This window comes from Cryptomeria japonica, chromosome 2, assembly GCF_030272615.1.
Source record: "Cryptomeria japonica chromosome 2, Sugi_1.0, whole genome shotgun sequence".
Taxonomy (NCBI): domain Eukaryota; kingdom Viridiplantae; phylum Streptophyta; class Pinopsida; order Cupressales; family Cupressaceae; genus Cryptomeria; species Cryptomeria japonica.
In genome coordinates this window covers 411,773,313-411,786,002 of record NC_081406.1, presented here as the reverse complement: position 1 = coordinate 411,786,002, position 12,690 = coordinate 411,773,313, and the positions used below count along the sequence as shown (strand labels likewise).

General features: G+C 40.3%; 1 protein-coding gene across 1 annotated transcript; it reads left to right on the top strand.

Moving 5' to 3' along the window:
• The first annotated feature begins 6,133 nt into the window (after positions 1-6,133).
• On the top strand, positions 6,134-6,904 carry LOC131861213 (uncharacterized). Its single transcript, XM_059214922.1, has one exon. The coding sequence runs from the start codon at positions 6,134-6,136 to the stop codon at positions 6,902-6,904; it is 771 nt and encodes a 256-aa protein (XP_059070905.1).
• Positions 6,905-12,690: the final 5,786 nt, after the last annotated feature.

Here is a 12,690-nt window from a genome sequence, read left to right as displayed (position 1 = left end):
TAATATTGCATACATTTAGCTTGTTCTTGTGCTCATATAGATTAAATCCTTCATCTTGGTGTAGTCTAGTCACTAGTATTTCTTAGACAAATCTGAGAGCAAGTCTATACTCGCATCTTTTAGAAGGCAATAGCTCGATTTGTTATGGTTTTTATATTCATGATTATATCTGTCTAACCATGCATGCAATGACTTAATTGAAGTGTTGTGCCTTACAACTTACATACTTATTTCACTTTTCACACACACAGGTCCATCCCGTTATCTGTCATGTTTACTGATTCTTTTGACCTTTGTGTTCGATCTTCACCCTCTCCGATGGGATTTTCCTTCCGTGGTGATTGATGGTCATTTCGATCAGGGTCTCGATTTCTTATTGGTGTAGTATTATTATCACTTCTTGGTGTGGTGCTTATTCACTTTCTCTATTTTCCTTCGCGGCCTACATTTCAACATTCTCAACCGTTCCTTCGAGTTGACCCTTTTCATGGAGGGTCGACTCTTCTTCTATCCTCTTCTACTTTGTGGTAGGAGTTCCATCTCCTTTGGGTTGTGTATCCTTCTCCTTTTGCGAGGCCTCTTCTAATTCTCCTGATCCCTCCATGTTTATCATCCGGTCCATCATACTCCTACTTGTTGTAGCTTTTGTTTCAAGTGGTGGCTTCTACAACGATTTTCCTTGCTCCAACTTCCTTTGCCATTCCCCTATAGTTCCTTTGTGGTGCTTTTCCAACACCCAATTTAGGTCATCATAAAATCCCAGGTCTTTTGCGAGATCAACTCCAACCAATTTTACTATATCACCTAGGATGTTATTAACCAACGAGGGAGATGTTAACAACTATGCAGAGGACTGAGACACATTTATGGGAATAGACCACAATACATGCTCTTGGGATGTTTCCTTCTATGTTTCGGTTCCTTCTTCCCATGTGATTTCTTGTGTAGTTTTACTACATTGATCCTGGGGCTCTTTACTCTTACTTTTGGCTACCATATCTAGATCTGGAATGGTAGCCACTACTTCAACCCCTTCTTGATCCAATTCTTCTGCTTCCAAGGTACCGGGCTTTATGATCCTAGTCATGTCCATATTTCTCTTACGAACCAGAAAGTCTGCATTTTCCTCTATGTCCTTTCTTTTCCTCTTCCTTCTTATTGTGAGCTTTGTCCCTCACTACACCATTTCTGATTTATATGCCTCCAGCCACCATTTAGTTGCTTCTAAGAGAGGTTGGTTCACTTGATCCTTTGAAACTATCTCTGGCTCATTTGGTGCAGGTTTTGTTAATGGCCTTTTCTCCACATTATCTGTTAGGTATTCCTTCCTTAGGACTTCTTCATCATCTTCTATTATTTCTGGAGATACTTCAATCCCTATTTTAGCAAGTCCTAATTGCCTCACTTGTGCCAGTGTCAATCTCTGGTAATATTTCCTTTTTCTTTCTTCCTTTTCATCTTCACAATCTATCTAGTGGTCCTCTATGTCTAGAATGTGTTTGACCCTTCTAGCAATATACTTTTATATTCTATGCAATGGATCATAATCCTTCTTGGTATACTGGAAGTATTGTAGATGTCTAGCTAGCAAGTTTTCTTCTGCCTTTTTTTGTTGGTGAGGATGGTCTTGAGATTTGTCTCCCCGACAGTATTATGGATAATATTGCCTCCTCGCTACACCTCTGCTTAGTGGGGAGATTCTTGGCCTTCAGACCCACGATAGACATGGTCAAAAGATGGGTTGGTTCGAGATGGAAACTAAAAGGTAGTGTCTCTATCTCTGCTATGTCAGGTTGGCTCTTTCTATTCAGATTCACTGTTGAAGAAGACTTTAATTACATTATGTTTGGTTCATGGTCTTACGGCAAACACTGATTAGCCCTCTCTAAGTGGAAGTCGGGGTTTGACCCTAGTGCAGATCTCCTCAGACTTGTGTCGGTCTGGATCAGACTCTCGGGCCTCCCTTTGGAATTCTGGGACGACACCATTTTTAGATGGATTGGCAACTCTTTTGGTCAGTTCGTTGCTGCTGACAATGTGACAATGGAGAAGTCTAGACTTGTTTATGCTAACTTGTGTGAATGTGATTGTTAACAACCCCCTCCCTAACTTCATAGCTCTCAAATCTAAATGGACACAAGCTATTGTCTACGAGAATGCCTCCCTTTATTGTCAAAGGTGTGGAAAACATGGTCATGTGATAGCTGATTGTTTGACCCCTCCGCCTCTAGAGGAAAAACAGAAGGAGAAGTTGTCCTCCCTGAGAATTGTCAATGAGGAGGCGACTCGGAATGTTACCCCCCCCCGTCCCCTGGTTAATGAAAATATTGAGGATCAGGTCAAGGACTCGAAGGAAAGGGATGATTCTCAAGTTCCTATTGAGGAGGGCTACCCCTTCTTGGAGGGTATTCTTATTATGATGAAGACCCCTGGCCCCAAGGTGGCACCTCCCTCCTCGGGGAGCTGCTTGGACCCGGATTTAGAAGAGGGAGAGATCTCCCAGAGGAAGGTAGAACAAGAAGAACTAAAAGTTGAGGAGTGCTTCAGAGAGAAGAAAGGGTACAACGAGACTACTCTGAATGTACTCAAACAGCTGAAACCCAATACTGTGGGGGAAAACGGGAGGAGTATATGGTGTGTAGGGGTTGGCCCCATGCCTCCCAAAGCGAACATCCTAGATCCGACCTCCTCTTCTATTGCTACTAGATCTACTGGGGAGATCACTATGACCTTTCTCTCTCAAGGTAGTCGATTTGCCTCGTCTTCGCCTATGGATAAAGCGAAAGAGGATTGGCAAGAACCAAAAAGAAAAACTAGAGGAAATAAGAAGGCAAATGTTGGAAGTGACTCTAATGGCCAGAGAAATTGCCAGTGGACAGCAATTAACTTTGGAGACATCTCAAAAAGGCAAGAAATGAAGTTCCTTGCATGGAACTTAAGGGGCTTAAACAGCCCCCAGAAGCAGTATGCTCTTAAGCAATGCATAGTAACCAATAAGGTTTATATTATTCTAATCCAGGAGGTGAAAATGACCTATCAAAATTTTGCTTCACTTGTGGACAATATATGGCCTGGTGTTGCCTTCTACTATAGTGAGGCGGAAGGAGCTTCAGGTGGAGATGCGACTCTCTGGAATAAGAGCAAGTTGGATGGGCACGTTGTTGGCCTTTCTCACAGCTTTCTTGCTACTAGGTTCACTATGAATAACTTCTCATGGTACTTTTTCAACATATATGCTCCTAATAGTAGAAATGGTCGAGCTTTGGTCTAGGAGGAAATCTCTATCTTCATGGTTAACAATAAGGAGGCAATATTCATGTTAGTCAGTGACTTTAACACCCCTCTTTATCCCTCCGAGAAGTTAGGTTGTCTAACTGATTACAGTGATAGCATGCTTGACTTTGTTGACTTCATTAGAAAAAACGAGCTATTAGATCTAGACCTTCAAGGGAATTCTTTCACCTGGTCTTACAATAGAAAAGGCTCTAATTTGATTCAAGTCAGGTTGGATAGGTTTTTGATCTCTGTTAGGTCGGACTTTAGCAACAATTCCTCACTCTTGAATCTCCCTCGCACTATCTCTGACCATTCCCCAATCCTCCTTTCTTGGGTTGATAGGTTGGTCTCAGGCTCCATACCCTTTAGGTATGAGATTATGTGGCACTCTCACCCGGATTTCAAACAGTGTATACAAAATTGGTGGAACTCCCCTGTTCAAGGTTCTACTATGTTTAGAATCTCTAAAAAGCTAGAGATAATCAAAAGGGAGGTCAAAGCCTGGAATAAATCTTCCTTTGGTGATATCTTTAAAAGAAAGGAGGAGGTTGAAACCAAATTGGACCACATCCAGAGAACCATTGTGGAGGGGATCACCTCAATGGATATCCACAAAGAGGAAGAATGTTGGAGACAAAAATGGAAAGAAATCATGAGCCTTGAACAGATCTATTGGAAGCAAAGACCCAGAATCCAGTGGTTAACTTAGGGGGATAGGAACACCTCCTTCTTTCACAGGTCTGCTTCAAAGCACAAAAGGAGAAACACTATCCGTTCCATTTTCAATGACAGAAATGAAGAATTGGTGGGGAATAACGAGATTGGGCAATGGGCTTCTCTTTTCTTTACTAATGCTTACACTAATGACAGGGCGAGTGAACCTACTGAGGTTAGTGATAAGCTTCTCAACCTTATCCCTCAAGTCCTGAATGATGCATACAATGAGTTGTTGATGTGCCAAGTGTCTGAAGATGAAGTTAAAGAGGCAATTTTTGCGATGGTTGCCTTTAAGGCCCCAGGCCCCGACGGCCCTCGACGGCTTCCCTTGGCATTGTTTCAGGTGTTCTGGGAAATTATGAAGTGTGACTTAATCAAAGCTACCATGGACTTCATTCGCACTAGGAACCTTTTGAAGAAATTGAATAACACTTTCATTGTGTTGGTTACCAAAGTTCCAGATCCTAAGTTTATAACTGATTATCGCCCTATCAGCCTGTGTAATTCGATTTACAAAATCTTTTCTAAAGTTGTTGTCAACAGAATCAAACCCCTTCTTGATAGATGTATTAGCCCCTCTCAGAGGGGTTTTCTTTCGGGCAGGCAGATCCTCGATGCGGTCATAACTACCCATTAGAAGAGTCGCAACCCAGGTATGGCTTTTAAACTTGACATCTCTAAGGCTTATGATAAAGTTAACTGGAATTTCTTGTATGTTGTACTATCCAAGATAGGATTCTGGGGAAGATTCCTCAATGTTATCAAGGTGGTGGTGGAAAGTGTTCACTACTCGGTGATTGCCAACGGCACCCCTTCAGAATTCTTCAAGATTGGGAAGGGCCTAACGCAGGGGACCCTCTCTCACCTTATTTGTTTATTATGGTGGCAGAAGTTTTGAGCAGGAACTTCTCCCACTTAATCAGGAATAGAAGAATCTCGGGGGTGAAAGCGGCTTCTACCCATCCCCCAGTGGTTATGCAGCAATTTGTTGATGACACCTTCCTATTTGGCTAGTCGTCTGTTATTGAAACTAAAGAATGGAGACACTTGTTGGAGGATTACGCCTTGGCCTCGGGACAACTTATCAATTATAATAAGAGCAAAGTTTATTTTTTCAACACGGATAGGAATCTCCAAGGTAAACTTATTCAAATTCTTGGATGTTGTGCTGCTAATCTTCTTGATTCCTACTTGGGACTTCCCCTCACGATTAAGGAGGTCACCCCCCAATTCTGGGAGTCTATCGTAGAAAGAATGCAGAAGAAACTTGCAGGCTAGACGTGAAAAACCCTGAGTAGCGCTGGCAAACTCCAGCTTCTGTCGGCCTCTCTTCAAGGTGTCCTGGTCTATTTTCTATCGCTATTTAAGATCTCCATTGTTGTGGCTAAGAAACTTGAGAAAATCCAAAGAAGTTTTTTGTGGACGGGGATGGAGGAAAAGTCTAGACTCATCCTAGTCAACTGGGAGGTGGTGTGCAAACCTAAGTACATGGGAGGCCTAGGGATCAGAAAAATTTCGGACCTAAACAAGGCTTTGCTGACTAAAATATGGAACAACATTGTCAAAAACCGGAAGCTGCTTAAGGGAGGTCTAAAATGGCAATTGGGCAATGGTGAGAAGATTAGATTCTGGGAGGACAACTAGATTGGCGATAGACCCTTGGCCTCTTCCTGCTTCAGTTGCCTCATGGGAACCCTCAAGGACTCGCTTGGCCCTCTAGTGATGAATTACATATCCCCCTGTCGCTGCTGGTTGAGGCTTACTGATGGCCTGGGAGATAATACTCATTGGGGCCACTTAGCGAGGGAATTACAATCTCTTCTTGAGGAGGTCAGGATTCCCTGATTCCCTCATGTTGATAAGTTTGTTTGGGCTAAGAATCCCTCCGGGTCTTTCAATGTTAAGACGGCCTACAATCTCCTATTTGCTCCTGCGAATGACTGCTACAGCTGGAGGGAAGTTTGGAATTCTCAACTTATCCCTAAAATAAACTTTTTTATGGTGGACGATTCTGCATGGGAAGATCCTAACCATTGATAACCTTAAAAGGAGAGGTTTCCTATTAGCCAATCGGTGTGTTCTGTGTAATTGTGTTGAGGAAAGCATATATCATCTCTTTATTCATTGCCCCTTCGCTTCTATGGTCTGGCATAAAATCTTACAGAAATTCAACATTGCGTGGACCTTCTTAGAAGACTTGCAGCAGTTTATCATCAACTGGAAGTGCCCATCTGCTCACCCTCTGATTAGACAGTTTTGGAAACTCATCCCTCATATCTGTTGGAATATCTGGAAGGAAAGGAACAACAAGATCTTCCGGGACACTGATAACTCTGTGGACACGGTGGTTGGCATAACGGAAAATATTCTCAGGGAGAACACTTTGGTCTGTAAATGGAAAAAACCACAATCTGCCCCTCTAGAGATGGATTGTAATTGGGTTAGGACATGGAATATACCTAACGACTTCCTCCGATATGAGAATTCTAAAAGGATGGAGAGGCTCAACACTAGATGGTCGACCCCATCCTCCTCATGGCTCAAACTTAACTTTGATGGCGCCACTCGTAGTGGAGTTGCGGCAGCAGGTGGAATTATAAGGGATAGCCTGGGCAACCTAATTCTGGCCTATGTTGGGAATCTTGGCTCTACCTCTAGTAATATGGTCAAAGCCTTAGAGCTCTTTTGGGGGCTTAAATTGGCTCTCAATATTAATGCTACAAGATTGATCATTGAAGGGGATTCTAGGCTGATTATTGAGGCAACTAAAGGTGTTTCTGGGATAAGCTGGATGATTAGCAGCATACTCAAGGACATATGGTCTATGATTGTTTGGCTTGAGGAATTTCAAATTCAACATATTTATAGAGGGAAATTCGGTGGTGGACTCCCTAGCTGCGGCAGGCCTTGAGATGAAAGGTATGAGGTGCTGGAGACACCTAGAATCGCTTCCTGACAGACAAAAATCCCTCATATGGAGAGATCAAAATTTCATTACTAACCAATGATTTGGTATGTCCTATTTTACGGGCAAACGTTTTGGCCCTTCTGCGATGTCAAGATGCAGGAGGGAAATTCAAATTTGAATTGGGCGGAATATGCCAAGGTGGCTATCGCTGGTCCCCATTTTCTCCACCGCTTTGATCTGGCGATGACGTGTCTGGCCACCTATAATTGTGTTACCAAAGGATTGCAGCTACAACTATCTACTGAAAGAAGGAAGTGGAAGAAAACCGACAGGGTCACGGATGAGACCAATATGAACAGATTCTACAAAAAAGGTGAGGAGCCAGTTAAGCTGCGTGGGGGTTTCAATAGAGAATGCCTACCTTATTCGTGGGACCAGATGTGTAAAATTATCATGAAATATTTTACCCTTGAGGGAAGATATGGGATTTTCTATTACTACCACTTCCCATTGCTCAATAATTTTCGCAACCATGATACTATTTCTTTTCCGTTATTTTTACTTCATGCTTTGGAATCCATTGTTAAAGAGGTTCGTCATTGCATGAGTCGGGACAGCAATTCCACCATCCTTCACCAGGGTTTAATGTTTCGGCTCTACAATTTCCACCGAGCCCTGTGTCCGCCTAAACCCATCTTTGTCTAGCCTGCCCCCTCCTACCAGGGCCCCTCTGTTGGTACTAAAAAAGGAAACAAAAAGACCTCGAAAAAGCCTAATACGCCATGTCAATCCCCTGACCACGCCCCTCTCATTTCCCCTAAAATTGGGGAGAAAAACAAATGCAATCCTTCTGCTACCAAAGCTACCTCCAAAAAACCCAGGAAAGAACCCAAGGTCCTGGTAGTTGAGTCTAACGCGGAAGACAGAGTGACCACAGATTTGTTGGTAAACCTCGTATGAAACAAATTGTTGTGAGGAAGAACTATGCCAAAGACGATGAGGAAGATTCTGAGGAGGAGGAAAGTGATAAGGTTGAGGATGATATGGAGGCCACAGAGGGCTCGGAGTCTTCTAAGTTGGATACCAATGCCCTTGACTCTGAGACTGTAAAAGAAGATAATAAGAACACCTCCCCTTCATCTACCACTTCCCCTCCTCATAATCAGATCTCTGAGGAGGATGGGAGGAAGTCTGAGGGCGGTCAGACTGTTGTTGAAGGAGGTGAGAAGGAGGAGCTGGTGCATTGTGTGGGGTGTAAAGCTATCTCCGAGGACCTGAACGGTGTGAAAAAGAAGCTGGACTATCTGGATTCCCATGTCAACAAAATAACGAAATTTGCCATTAAAGTCATGCACTCCTCGGCCACTACAATGTGTTTGTTGCACCAAGAAAAAGTGAACAAGGGTGGGTTGGAAGGTGACACCACAAAGGAACTGTTTGAATTCCTTGTTGAAGATTGGACAAGGCTACTGCTCTCCCAGCATATGAGAGCTGGAAAAAAATGATTAATAGGTGTTGCTTTCCTTTTTTGTTCTAGTTTTCATTTCAGGATCAGCTAGATCCTTGTTATGTTTAATTTCATTATCAGCCCTATGAGGCTTGTTAAGACTCTCTTTACTTTATTTAGTTATTATAGTCTGAACAATATGCTTACCTCTAAGGATAGATGGTTTAAGGTTAGTTTCTTTTTTGTTACCTAATGTTTAAGTTGCTATATGGACGAGATTGTTATCAATCTTGGGTTATTCTATAACTGCGGGTGGTTTATGTTTTTGATGATTAAGATAGGGATTGGTTGACTGTCGTTTGGCAGCTATGTGTGTGCTAGTTATGCTCTCTCTGAGACTTGTTGTGTATTCCAAGTCAGCCCCCTTGTTTTGGCTACTTTATTATCAAAAACAAAGATGCATATATAAGGCAAAAGTAAACATGCTTGATGAAACAACACCTCCATAGTCAATATAACTCTATCTAAATGATAAAAAGACATTGTCTCAAGTATAGTGTGATCAAGTGTCGCAAATTGTAACAAACATAGAGGTATTGATCGAGGTTAAACCAGTGACAATGAGATACCATGAGGATACATCAATATCAAATAAACAAGTGTAGATTCAAATATGAAATAATTTTGAAATTAGATAAATGCAATTAGAAAGTTAGATATGACAACTATAATGGAAGAATAAACCCTAACAAAACATTAGTGGAGTTGAGTTCACCATAAACATAATAAAAATATATATAGCTTTTTAATACTTTCACCTAGGATAAATAAATAAACAATAATAAAAAGCCTAAATTAAAAGTTGGGATTGATATTAAATAATTAAAATAAATTCTATAATAAATATGAAATTTAAATAAAAGCCAACACAATACTCAGTTGGATTCTAGAGATGAAAGAATAGTACTAAAGATGTCAAGAATTGATTAGCGCAAAATCAAATGTCTCACTTTATAAATAATGCACTCATTTGGTTCAGCTCAAACTATAACCTAGTTTCATACCCACATATCTAACAATTGGTATTCACTTGCCTCGATATTTTGATATTTTAAATTAATTAAGGATTAACAATGTTCAAGAACACCTTTGATAGATCTACTAAATTGTGAGGATTGTGTTCTCAAGCAAGCCCATGATTAAACTAGCTTTAGGGTTTTGAGTCAAACATTGATGATAGCGAGCAAACATATAATGGTGCCTATGATGATATCACAAGCAAAAAATGCAATTCTCATTTAAGCTCTTTCATCTAGATGATCTTTTCACATTCCAACATTCCTAGATGATTTTAAATGAGCAAATGTGGTCTATTACAACCACCAAGCACACAAATGTGCACTAGGGGTGGCCATCAACAAGTAGGAAGACGTTCGTGGGATTTACTTTGAACAAGTTTAGGGTTCAAATCTACAGCTACAAAAACTACCTTAGTCAAGACCATACCAACAAATCTGATATAGAGCGATGAATCGGAGATTTAAATATCTAAACCAAATCTGTTTTTGTTTTTTTAATAAAAGGGGTAAAAAAATATTCAATCAAAGAAAGAGATACAAAGCAAGAAGAGCCACATGGCCAACAGAGGAAAAGTTACACAGCTCTATCAACATCCACTAAAGTATCCAGCAAACGAGACATATCTAAAGATAATTGCCCATGATCATAAGCCCATTTGGCCAAACAATCAACAACTCCATTCCACTCCCTAGGAATGTGACAAAAAGTAACAGATTCCAAGGAGTTGCACAACCAAAGAATCTGCCTAATCACCACAGCAAAATGCCAACTAACCTCATCTAATGGACGTTCATTTAGCAGTGTCAACGTCATCTGAGAATCTGATTCCAACCAAGAACACAACTACGCTCCGCCGCATGCAAAATGGTGAGAGCTTCCATGAGATTATTAGTATGAGAACCCTTATAAATTGAGAAAATAAACTGAATATCTCCAGAGCTGTCACGGCCGACCCCAACAATACCAACATGGCCAAGGTTCCCTTGAGAAGAACCATCAGTGTTAAGCTTCAAGACTCCTTGAGGAAGGGACTAGCGACCAACCCTATTAACTCTCCGCAAAGGATGACGACGTCTATTTCTCATAATCTGCCCAGCATGCTATCCCCCAGAAGAAGGAATACCCCCCGAAGAGAAAAATTAAAATGATTACAAATATCCACATCCCTGGGATCCACACCCCCAACAAAGTCACACTTTGTCAATACAGTCTCACACAGAGAATGCACAATTCTCCACCACAAATGTTGAACAACCATCCTAGCACCATAAAAAATCCTACAAATTCTTTCCAGCCAAATATACCAAATAATAAAAGGAGGACCGATAGTACAAGCAATCTGGAGAAAATAAATCTTAACAGAAGGCTTGCTCAGGTGAGCCCAAAAAAACTACGAGGATTTTATGAGCCAAACTCACATAAGAATATGCCATTTGCACACTTTGTTATTGCATTTAGGACACCAATCAAAATCAGCTAAAAAAAAATAAGGGAAATGAGCATGGGGATGGAATTTTCAGCAATAAAAATATAAATTTTGAAACTAAAGAACCAGTAGTTTACCTAAAGAAATAAAGCTCAAACAATAAATATCAAGAGCTGGAAAATTTGGTTCTATCCAAGTCAAAATAGCAAGAGTCAATCCCAACAAAGCTAATAACACCTAAACAGCATTAGCTATTCTAGGAGATGGCACCTTTTGCAATCATCGGCATTAACCATTGGATGGCTAACTTACTACATGAACGAGCCCATTCGGAAACAATGTTTTTTAATAGATAATCGAAAAAACAAGGGTCCTGACCCTTTACAAAAACTGCCCTCAGGCAAGGCAAAACAGGCCCAAACCAGCCAAAAACAAAAAACTAACAGCACTGAAACATCACCCAGTGAGAAGCTAGGCAACCATAAAACTGCAGCTGAGCTACTTCCCAACAATGACTAGGTTTTGAAAGGACCTAATTCTTTAAACGTATGAAACTGAGAACGTACACAACCCCTGGTCCCTTTCTAGCATTTTGAACACCCTTAACTAGGGTGTGTGAGACAAAAGCATGTTTAGGAAGAACTCTTCTATTTTAAGTGAACATATTTAAAAGAATCGAATGAAAACTGGATGATGAAAAAAAAATTGCACTGGTGGTATTTCGTTATTTAATGTATGGGAATAGAAATATTTGAATCAAAGAATGCAATATTGAGATATGATAGGAATTTGAAGGGTGACAAAAAGACTCGTCTGGAAGCAGATTATAATGAAACTAAATGAATTGTACTTGAAGGAATGACCCTGCACATCGAAATGCTATAGGTGGAAATAATTAGCTGGAAGCATTACTTAATTCCTAGACGTGGGCATAGAAATCAACTGGACCATTCCTTTTACAGACAATAATTAACAATAATCAACTACGCAATTAACTATAAGATACTAGTGCTGCCCTAGAGATTTAATGATCTGAAGAAGTACAGAAGCCAGACAAAAGTTAAAATATACTACCAACACTAAGAATGAAAATTCAAAATAAGTATAAACATTCAACGGAAAAAATTTAACTGTATATGACACCTTGAGAACCTACACAGCCCCTGGTCCCTTTCTAGCATTTTGAACACCCTTAACCAGGGTGTGTGAAACACAGCATGTTTAGGAAGAACTCTCTTCTTTTTTAAGAGAACATATTTAAAAGGAATCAATGAATATTGGATGATGAAAAAAAAATTGTACTGGTGGTATTTCGTTATTTTATGTATGGGAATTGAAATATGTGAATGAAAGAATACAATATTGAGGAATGATAGGAATTTGAACGGTGACAAAAAGACTCGTCTGGAAGAAGATTATAATGAAACTAAATGAATTGTACTTGAAGGAATGACCCTGCATATCGAAATGCCATAAGGTGGAAATAATTAGTTGGAAGCATTACAAATTTCCTAGAAGTGGACAGAAATCAACTGGACCATTCCTTTTACAGACAATCATTAACAATAATCAACTACACAATTAACTATAAGATACTAGTGCTGCCCTGGAGATTTAATGATCTGAAGAATTACAGAAGCCAGACAAAAGTTCACTTAATATATAGTATATAGTATATACTACCAACACTAAGAATGAAAATAAGTATAAACATTCAACGGAAAAAATTTAACTGTATATGACACCTTGGGACATGTGGTACGGTCACAAAGATGCCCTTCCAAATCGAGATAATTGAAAATAAATAAAGGTGAAGGAAGGTGGGTAATACGATCC

Bases quoted from the DNA above. Each gene is read 5' to 3' on its own strand.
- LOC131861213 (XM_059214922.1), top strand. From the start codon at position 6,134: ATGGTCTGGCATAAAATCTTACAGAAATTCAACATTGCGTGGACCTTC.